This window comes from Thalassophryne amazonica, chromosome 19 (genome assembly GCF_902500255.1).
Source record: "Thalassophryne amazonica chromosome 19, fThaAma1.1, whole genome shotgun sequence".
In the NCBI taxonomy this organism is placed as follows: domain Eukaryota; kingdom Metazoa; phylum Chordata; class Actinopteri; order Batrachoidiformes; family Batrachoididae; genus Thalassophryne; species Thalassophryne amazonica.
Window position 1 is genome coordinate 72517273 of NC_047121.1, and position 11225 is coordinate 72528497.

The following is an 11225-nucleotide window of genomic DNA, read 5'->3' on the forward strand; positions in this document are numbered from 1 at the left end:
AGGGGATGAATGACAGCTGTCACTTCTTCTAGGTCTGGCGCCCTTTCGTGCTTGGAGCCCGCACTCCAAGCAGGGCGCCCTCTGGTGGTGGTGGGCCAGCAGTACCTCCTCTTCAGCGGCCCACACAACAGGACCCCCCCCTCAACGGGCGCCTCCTGGCGTCCGCACAGGCTTGTCCTGATGCCGTGCGTAGAATTCGGCCAGGAGGGCCGGGTCCAGGATGAAGCTCCTCTTCACCCAGGAGCGTTCCTCAGGTCCATACCCCTCCCAGTCCACCAGATATTGGAAACCCCGGCCCTTACGACGGACGTCCAGGAGCCTGCGGACCATCCAGGCAGGCTCCCCGTCGATGAGCCGGGCAGGAGGCGGCGTTGGTCCCGGAGTACAGAGGGGCGAGGTGTGGTGCGGCTTGAGACGGGAAACTGAAAGAGGGTGACTCCGCAGTGAAGCCGGGAGTCGAAGCTTACTGCGGCCGGGTTGATGAATCTGAGGATCTTAAATGGTCCGATGAATCTGTCTTTCAATTTAGGGGAGTCGACACACAGAGGATGTCCTTGGTCGAAAGCCACACCTCCTGCCCAGGCTGGAATGTGGGGGCCGGGAACGCCGGCGGTCCGCATGGGCCCTTAGCTCGTCCGGGCCTTTACCAACGCAGAGCGGGGAGGCCCGCCACACACCGGCGGCACCTCCTGAGGTGGGCCTGGACCGAGGGCACACCGACTCTAGCAGGCCGGTAGCAGATGAAACTTGGCTGTTGTGGCATACTCGATCCAGGCCAGATGTGACTCCAGGCCGCCGGATGCGCGGAGGTGGGACACATCGGAGGGCTTGCTCTAACTCCTGGTTAGCCCGCTCTGCCTGGCGTTGGTCTGGGGGTGGTACCCGGACGAGGAGACTCACGGTGGCCCCCAGACTCCTTACAGAAACTCTTCCACACCTGTGAAGAGAACTGGGGGCCCCGATCCGAGACGACGTCCGACGGTATCCCATGCAGCCGCATGACGGGGTGGACCAGGAGGTCTGCCATCTCCTGGGCCGTCGGGAGCTTCGGGAGGGCCACGAAGTGGGCCGCCTTAGAGAACCGGTCCACTATCGTGGAATCACGGTGTTGCCCATGGACGGCCGGGAGGCAAGTGACGAAGTCCAGGCCGATGTGATGACCAGGGGCGATGAGGCACTGGCAGAGGATGGAGGAGTCCGTCGTCCTCCGGTGGTCCGCCTTACCCCTGGCTGAAGAATGGTACAGGCCTGGACGTAGTCCCGGACGTCGGTTTCCAGGGACGTCCCACCAGAAGCGCTGCTGGACCTACTGCCACAGGTCCCCCTGCGCACTCCGGGATGACAGGACAGCTTGGGACCCGTGACAGAAGTCCAAGACGCAGCTCTGCCTCTGGTGGGACGTATAGTCTGTTCTTGGGGCCAGTCCCCGGGTCCGGGCTCCTTGTCAGGGCCTCCCGGCGAGTCTCCTCCAGTCCAGGTGAGGGTGGCCACGACAGGTGGACTCGGGGAGACTGGTCTCGGTGGGTTCGACAGCTCCGCTTTGGCTTCTTCTTCATGCACACGGGACAATGCATCTGGTTTTGGTTCTTGGTCCCGGGGGCGGTACGTGATCCGGAAGTCAAAGCGCACGAAGAACAAGAGATCCAGCGGGCTTGGCCTGGGGTTCAGCCGCTGGCGGTCCGGATGTACTCCAGGTTCCGGGAAAACCGTGAAGGGCAACGACGCCCCTTCCAGCAGGTGGTCTCCACTCTTTCAAGAGCCTCCTTCACCGCGATGAGTTCCCGATTGCCGACGTCATAGTTCCATTCAGCTGGGGTCAACCTGCGGGAATAAAAGGCACAAGGATGGAGAACTTTATCAGCCTCCACGCTCTGGGACAGCACGGCTCCTATCCCTGAGTCAGAGGCGTCCACTTCAACTACGTAGTGGCGATCAGGATCAGGCTGCACCAGAACTGGTGCAGTCGAGAACCGGCGTTTCAACTCCTGGAACGCGGCTTCGCACCGATCCGACCAGGTGAAGGGGACTTTGGTGGAGGTCAGGGCAGTCAGGGGGCTAACTACCTGACTGTAACCCTTGATGAACCTCCTATAGAAATTTGCAAAGCCGAGGAACTGCTGTAGTTTCCTGCGGCTTATCGGTTGGGGCCAATCTCTCACCGCCGCAACCTTGGCCGGATCAGGGGCGACGGAGTTGGAGGAGATTATGAACCCCAGGAAGGACAAAGAAGTGCGGTGGAACTCGCACTTCTCGCCCTTCACAAACAGCCGATTCTCCAACAACCGCTGTAGGACCTGATGTACATGCTGGACATGGGTCTCAGGGTCCGGGGAGAAGATGAGTATATCGTCCAGATATACGAAGACGAACCAATGCAGGAAGTCCCGCAAGACGTCGTTTACCAAAGCTTGGAACGTCGCGGGGGCGTTGGTGAGGCCAAACGGCATGACCAGGTACTCAAAGTGACCTAACGGGGTGTTAAACGCCGTCTTCCATTCGTCTCCCTCCCGGATCCGAACCAGGTGGTACGCGTTTCTAAGATCCAATTTAGTGAAAATTTGGGATCCATGCAGGGGCGTAAACACAGAATCCAACAGGGGCAACGGGTATCGGTTGCGAACCGTGATCTCGTTCAGCCCTCTGTAATCAATGCATGGACGGAGTCCGCCGTCTTTCTTGCCCACAAAAAGAAATCAGCACCCATCGGGGAGGTGGAGTTTCGGATCAGCCCGGCAGCTAAGGAGTCCCGGTATGTAGGTCTGAATTGATTCGCGTTCGGACGTGAGAGGTTGTACAGTCTACTGGACGGGTACTCAGCGCCCGGGACCAAATCGATGGCACAATCATATGGTCGGTGCGGGGGAAGAGTGAGCGCCAGATCTTTGCTGAAAACGTCAGCAAGATCATGGTACTCCTTTGGCACCGCCGATAGATTGGGGGGGACTTTGACCTCCTCATTAGCCGTAGTGCCGGGAGGAACCGAGGATCCTAAGCACTCCCGGTGGCAGGTTTCGCTCCACTGCGTCACAACCCCAGACGGCCAATCAATCCGGGGATTGTGCTTCACCATCCATGGAAAGCCCAAAATCACTCGGGAGGTAGATGGTGTGACATGGAACACTATCTCCTCCCTGTGATTCCCAGACACAACCAAAGTCACTGGTTGTGTCTGATGTGTGATTAATGGAAGCAGGGTGCCATCTAGTGCTCGCACCTGCAATGGTGCCGGCAGAGCCACCAGAGGGAGCCCTACTTCCTTTACCCATCTGCTGTCCAGCAGATTCCCTTCAGACCCCGTGTCTACCAGTGCTGGGGCGTGAAGGTTAAATCCCCACAAAGGATTGTTACTGGGATTCGTGCAGATTTGTGGGGTTTTTCCCGCGTGCGTGTTATGGCCCACCCTTAGCCCAGTTTCTAAGGACGGGCGTTGTAGTTTGACCGTTTTAGGGCAGTCCTTCTGCATGTGCTCGCAAGAGCCGCAGACAAAACACTCCCCGTGGGCCAGCCTCCTTTGTCTGATATTTGATTTTAATTTGGCCCTGCTCGTGTCCATAGCCTCCTCAGCAGGGGGAGCTGTAGCCACACAGAGCTCTCTGGCAGTGAAGCGTGGGGACGACGTCACCTTGTCGGAACCGGAAGGGGGAGGGACGGCTCGTGCCCGGTCACGCCCCCCGGCCTGCTCCCGACGATGCTCGTTTAAACGGTTGTCTAAGCGTATAACTAAATCGACAAGCCCGTCAAAATCCCGCGGTTCCTCCTTGGCCAGTAGGTGCTCCTTAAGAACCGGGGACAGTCCATTTACAAAGGTGGCGCGGAGCGCAACGTTATTCCAGCCGGACCTCGCTGCCGCGATGCGGAAGTCAACTGCATACTCGGCTGCGCTACGGCGCCCCTGTCTCATTGACAGCAGCACGTTCGAAGCGGTCTCGCCTCTGTTGGGATGATCAAACACCTGTTTGAACTCCCGTACAAACCCAGTATAAGACGTTAGGAGCCGTGAATTCTGCTCCCAAAGCGCCGTAGCCCATGCGCGTGCCTTTCCTCGAAGCAAATTAATAACATAAGCCAACCGGCTAGCGTCCGATGCGTACATGACAGGGCGCTGTGAAAAGACGAGCGAACACTGCATGAGGAAGTCCGCGCACGTCTCGACACAGCCCCCGTACGGTTCCGGAGGGCTTATGTATGCTTCAGGGGACGGTGGGGGGGGTTTGTTGAACGACCAGTGGAACGTCTGATACAGGCCCAGGACCAGCCAGAGGAGTGGCTGCAGCAGCGCCCTGATCGCGCGCTTCCACCCTGGCGGTGAGAGCCTCCACCATCCGATCAAGGAGGACACTCTGCTCGGTCACAGAAACTAACCGAGCCGTGAAGGCGGTTAAGATCTGCTGCAGCTCACTCAACACGCCTCCCCTGATGCCTGCGCTCCTGGCTCTTCCATTGGCCGTTCAAACTCGGGTTGACGCCCCTCGGAGTCCATGACGATGGCCGAGAAATCCTGTTGTGAAGGTGTCGTAGCACGGACCCACAACAGGGGGCGCAAATGAACGGACAATGAATAAACCAAAAGGTAACAATTTAATGTTGTGACACTACACAACGAAAAGATACAGAAAATATGCACAGTCAATTAGCACCAGGTGACGTGTGGCAGGCTCGAAGATAGGAGACCCCCCCGACGAGAGAGAAGCCGTACTCCACACGGCTTCCACCACCAACGGCCTGAAGAACACCGGAGCCGCCAAGTCCCGAATCCCCAGGTGGCCTCTGTCCCCGGCTGTCGACCCTGGTACTGCTGGCAGAGAGCAAAAACAGGATGTGTGAGTGTGAGTCCGCACACTCAGTAATATACAGTCCAACACTGATGGGAGGGAGCACCTCCACCTCCAAATCACACACACTCGTGCAGCTCCTGGTCAACCACTTATCTGAGATGGGGTGTGAGGTGAAGCCGTCGCTGTCACACCAAACGCCAATCCTCCAGATAAGGCAACACTCCAGGAAAACGGCTGCAATAGAAGTTCAAGTTATTACACACACAGTGTTAGTCAGCAGAGAAATTACCTCAGGAATGGTAGTCGATTTCTCGGCGAGGAGGTGGAGTTGCAGTCCGGCTTTTATGGTGGTGATGATGATGAACGAGTGACAGCTGGTGCAGGGGATGAATGACAGCTGTCACTTCTTCTAGGTCTGGCACCCTTTCGTGCTTGGAGCCCGCACTCCAAGCAGGGCGCCCTCTGGTGGTGGTGGGCCAGCAGTACCTCCTCTTCAGCGGCCCACACAACAGTAGTAGTATAAAATCTAGTCATTATAAAACGATAAGTATTTTTAACCTGGAGTTAGCTTATTTCGACAGGCAAAATATACATATACATACATTTACGCTCCTAACGTAAAATACAGAAAATGTTTTACTTGCTAGGCTGTAAATACACTGAATACAATTAATAAAAAAAACTTTGACAAAAAAAAACAAAATGCGCATGCACAGTTGCACGTCGAGCGAGTTACATCATCTCCACATGTGCAGTAGCGCAGTGCACCTCATCTCGACGTTCACCTCATCTCGACGGGACACCGGCTCCCAAGCAGTCAAAAATCTGCATGTTGCCTTTGGCAAGACACTTAACCCACCTTGCCTGTGTTTGAATTAGGCAGTGGTTGGAGGGGCTGAAGGCGCAGAATGGCAGCCATGCTTCCCTCAGTTTGCCCCAGGGCAGCTGTGGCTACACTAGTAGTTTACCATTGTGAATGTGCGAGTGAATGAATAATGCATCTTGTAAAGTGCCTTGAAAAGCACTCTATAGATCCAGGTCAATATGTGATATATGTGATAAATTTCCAACAATTTCAAAAAACATTTTCATGTTGTCATTATGGGGTGTTGTGAGCGGAATTTTGAAGGGAAAAATGAATTTACTCCATTTTGGAATGAGGCTGTAACATAAAATGTGTAACAAGTGAAGCGTGTTGAATACTTTCTGGATGCACTGTATTTGACCTTGATGGTATGGCGTGTGCTGAATATTTAATGGCATTACATTCAAATATTTATTTAATGGCATGTTATATTGTAAAACAACAGCTGTTTTCCACAATATGAATGGCACCTCTGAGGTGCTGCACTATTTTATTTTTTTTTTTTTTTTAGGCCGCAGGCTACAGTTACTCAATGGTGATGTCCCATTGAAACGGTGTTCATCTTGGACCCCCCCCCACACACACACACACTTTTTTTTTTTTTTTTTAAGAAACTGAAAAACAGTCAGACCCTCCACTAAAAATAAGAAATTCATCTTCAGGCAGGGGCAGTGACCAAGTGGTTAGTGCACTTGGTTTTCAGTGCAGTATGTTCCTGGTTCGAACCCACTCCTGCCACATGTAATGTGGAGTTGCCTCAGGAAAGGCATCCGGTGTAAAATTCTGCCAATTCAACATGCAGATCCACTTTGGATTTGCTGTGGTAACCCCAAGTGCAAACAAGGGAGCAGCCGAAGGGACTTACTGTTTTGGAAAATGGTCACAGAAACTGCACATTTTAATTAATTTATATTGAAATAACATGATCAAACTCATTAAGTGCTTCGTTTACTTTATACTTCCACACCAGAAATCAGCTGGAAGAAATCAACATTTAATCATGTAGGGGAACAATAAGTGCCTCGAATTTTCCTTCCTAATAAGAAAAGTGGAATTGTCTCATTGCGAGCATGTTTGGATTGTTCAGAAGTGTTTCTTTGCTCACAGGTGTTAAATTAATTCACTTCAGAAGACTCCATTAAATTTTGCAGGTGATCTAGATCCGGATCCAGATTCTGGAACAGGATTTCACTTTGTAGACTTAAGGATTATGTCAAAACTACTGCACAGATATTTACAAAATTTTCACCACAGATAGATATTAGGCTATGGAAGACTCCTTAAAATTTTAGAAGTGATTCGGATACAGATCCGGATTCTGGATCAAGATTTCACTTTGTATTGATAATTTTAGAGTATCCCAGAATCCTTTGCACGCTGGGGAGGGAGGCTTGATAATGGCTCAGCTTAATGCTAACTTTAACACTGAAAATGCCATAGACATGCTAACGCATTAGCATCGGTCCTGTTTTTAAGTTATAAAATACATCTATCATCTGTTTCAGAGGACCATAACAGGTTGGTTTAACATAAAAAAGGTAAATGTTACTCACAGACATATGCTCTTTAGGGTTTTAGCGGGGAAAAAATTAAGATAAAGCGAAATAAAACAAAGAACCAATGAAGCAGCAGATCAAAGATTGAAGCACTGCTTCATTGGTTCAAGGTTCAAAGCAAAGCCGCGCTGCAGAAACGCTTGATTACAGACTCGCTGCAGGGTCTGTAATCAGTGTAGAGAAATGATCATTTTCCTGACAAACAGCCCCAAAAACAACGGCCACCCTGAAGGACCGATAAGGGAATCATTAAGCAAAAAGATTATTGATGTTGATGGATCGAATCATTTCTTAAGGATACCCAAAAAGAACTGGTTCCCAACACACAACCCTAACAGCAACACGCTTTTTTAAAAAATAAAACTCACATTAAAGACTCACGATTATCTCAGTTAAACAGCTAAATACATATTTTGGTTGAACTCACCTCCATAACGATGCAATGTTCCAAACAAGAAGCCACAAACGCTTGTTTGCACTGACAACGAAATCTCGGCCTCCCCAGCGAGAACTTGATTACGCGCGAGATTTGACCCCGTAAAGGCTTCAATAGGCTTTGAAGGATTATGTCAAAACTTCTTCACGGATTTTCACCAAATTTTCACCACACATTGGTGTTAGGCCTTGGAAGAGTCCATTCAATTTTGGAGGTGATCTGGAACCAGATCTTTATTCTGGATCAGGATTTCACTTTGTAGACTTTTAAGGATTACATCAAAACTACTGCACAGATTTTTACGAAATTTTCACCACTGATAGACATTAAGCCATGGAAAAGTCCATTAATTTTTGGAGGTGATTTGGATCCAGATCCAGATTCTGGATCAAGATTTCACTTTATATAGGCTTTGACGGATTATGTCAAAACTACTTCACGGATTTTCACCAAATCTTCACCACACATTGGTGTTAAGCCTTGGAAGAGTCCATTAAATTTTGGAGGTGATCTGGAACCAGATCCTGATTCTAGATCAGGATTTTACTTTGCATACTTTTAAGGATTATGTCAAAACTACTGCACAGATTTTTACGAAAGTTTCACCACAGATAAATATTAGGCCATGGAAGAGTCCATTAATTTTTTGAAGGTGATTTGGATCCAGATCCAGATTCTGGATCCAGATTTTCCTTTATATAGGCTTTGAAGGATTATGTCAAAACTACTTCACAGATTTTCACCAAATTTTCATCACACATTGGTGTAAGGCCTTGGAAGAGTCCATTAAATTTTGGAGATGATCTGGATCCAGAACCAGATTGTAGATCAGGATTTCACTTTGTAGACTTTTAAGGATTACATCAAAACTACTGCACGGATTTTTACAAAATTGGTGGAGGTGATCCGGATCCTGGATCAAGATTTCACTTCATAGAAGTTTTGAAGGATTACGTCAAAACTATTTCACAGATTCTCACCACATTTGCAACACAGATAGATATTAGGGTATGGAATACGCCACTGAATTTTAGAGGTGATCCAGATCAGAATCCAGATTCTGGCTCAGGATTTGTTGAGAGTGATCCAGCTCAATATGCAGGTTCTGCAGCAGAAAGATATGACATGATGTAAAACCAAGATCATGAAGACACTATTTTGTTTCAGCTTGTGAATTAAATATCAGATTGCAGCATCTGGATCAGTATGCATTGTGTTGTGGAATCCACATCCAGGTAAAGTCCAGGTTATGATGTGAAACATGTATCTTTTATTTTGATTCCTCATTAACCCTTGGCGGATGTCAGAAATCTTGGATTGCTATGGTTATTGTTGTTATTGTTATTCAACATTTTACATCTAATAAATGTGCCTAAAGCTTCTGCACATCACTGTATATAACAAGCTTGACTCATAATAATAACAGTGAGTAAAAGTCTTTCTTCAGCTGAGATGAAAACTTTTCGTACATTTTTGCAGACCAAAGACGTGTGCAACTCCTTACATCACTAACTGCACTCCAAAATCTACATAAACTCCTTTTCTTTTTAAATGCACGCAATTCTTTTGCCTCAGTCGTGTCTAAAAGCACAGCATCAATAATGCATCAATGTGAAGATGCTTTCAGGATCCCTGCATCCAGCTGAGCCCTGCAACAGCAGTTAAACCCAACAATGCATTAACAAAGCAGCAATTACAATTACCTCCAATAATCAGCTGAAATTGACAGGAAAACATTTATTAAGTGATCTACAGCAGCTGTGGGGCGACACGGCATGCAGTGGTAGGACATAAATAGATATGAGGATTTAGATCTCCCGCTCACAGATCTCTGTGCTGGACCAAAAAGGGGAGGAGGGATGAGCGGCACAGGTGCCACACTGGGCAACATGGTGCAAGCGCGACAACAAAACACACATAAGAATCTCATACTGATCTTCAGGGTATAAATAAATCCGTCTCTGCAGAGTCACAGATTCTGCATTCAAACTTAAGCAAATATAAAATCCCATTTTTCAAAAAGTCCATTTTCCAGCATTCCCGACTCCCTTTGGAATTACCTGCTTTGTTTGTAGGTGTCCAGTTTGTGACCCCGCGACTGGGCAGCCACACCCACCACGAGGCAAACGCAGCACAGCACAAGGACAGCATCCACCTGCATGGTTCACATTCCCCAGAGGACGCACCTCTCCTGTCAGTCAGAATCCAGACCCCTGCAGGGCTCCGAGCACACCGCCTTCCTGAGACATTCCCGTTTCCGGCACCTCAGCTGATAAGGGGAAGAAGAAAACAGCAGCTACACACACTCATCTATTCTGCGGCCCGAGTGGAAAACATCCTACGGTGCTTAATCTCCACAGTGGGAAAAGCAATTTTGACTAAACCCATAAATCCTTGAGCGTCAGATGGCACAGATTTGATCCCTCCAGCAGCGGATGTTCCTGCCACTCTCTGCTCTGCTGTGCACTCTGATGTGTTCTGCTCTGTTTCGCACCGCCCAGAAACAACAGTTCTCACACTGATGCAGCATTTCTAAGGTCACGGTTTTAGAAATATACACACAAGCTGGGAGAACGCAGTCTGGCTCTCTTTCATCTCACACTTCAGAATGATTCGTTTCGACATGCAGCCAAAAGACTGACAATACTGTACTTCTGTTTGGATCTTTTTAAATTTTTGCTGGCAACTGATTTCTTAGATCTGCATAGTCAGTCCAGGTTTAATGCATTTTTTCTTTTTTTGCTGGTGCTTATTGTCATGCGATACTTGACCTAATTTCATAAATATTTTAGGAAGCTCTATAAATGTCGTGCAGACAACCCAAGAAGAAACGACACCTTATATTATTGCTAAATATACGGCACAAGCTGTAGAAGATGTTTGAAGAAGTCATTCAACACTTCAGCCTTCCAGGTGTCTTAAAAACACATACTGGAGGATAAATTTGCACTTTTGCAACTTGAGTCAAATTAAAATCAGAGACTGTATATAGATTGAACAGACTGCGATGTCAACCATAGGTTTTCTGAAGATCGAGTGCTACATTGGCAGTGCGACACTGCCTAACTCCCTACCAATCATAACCTGGTGAAGAGGTGGAGCATGGGCAAAACTACCTTCACTTTACCAACCAAGATAAGTCCACCAGGCTAACTTTAGTTAATCAGTTTGATTAGATTTGTTGCAGTCTAGGCAGTGGTTTTCATAACTAATGGCTTGGGTACGATTATTAAACTATAACTGGCATATTGGCAACATCATTGGACCCTAGGTCACCAAGCTATTGATACCTGGTTATAAGTGCAAACGGTGCTAACATAAATATTCATTAATACTAAAATTACACTCAACAGAAATACTGGAGCACAGACTTCTTAATGTAAGGACACAACTGAGGACCCCTGAGCACAGAACAGCACCAGTTTGCAGTAACAGGTGGTTTTACTCACCACATATATTTCAGGAACAGTTTATATATATATACAAATACTTAAAGCCAATTACATGGCAGCAACTCAGTTCATTTAGGCATCTAGATGTGGTGAAGATGACTTGCTGAAGTTCAAACTGAGCATCAGAATGGGGATGAATGA

At 48.4% G+C, this 11225-nt stretch overlaps 1 protein-coding gene across 1 annotated transcript in view; it reads right to left on the reverse strand.

The window, feature by feature from the left end:
- LOC117500649 (gamma-aminobutyric acid receptor subunit rho-1-like) overlaps positions 1–10271 on the reverse strand; it is a 45415-nt gene extending 35144 nt beyond the window's left edge. The window contains exon 1 of the mRNA XM_034159397.1: positions 9693–10271. Coding sequence (XP_034015288.1) covers positions 9693–9793 — 101 coding nt within the window. The 5' untranslated portion in view covers positions 9794–10271. The remainder of the gene's footprint in view (positions 1–9692) is intronic.
- Positions 10272–11225: the final 954 nt, after the last annotated feature.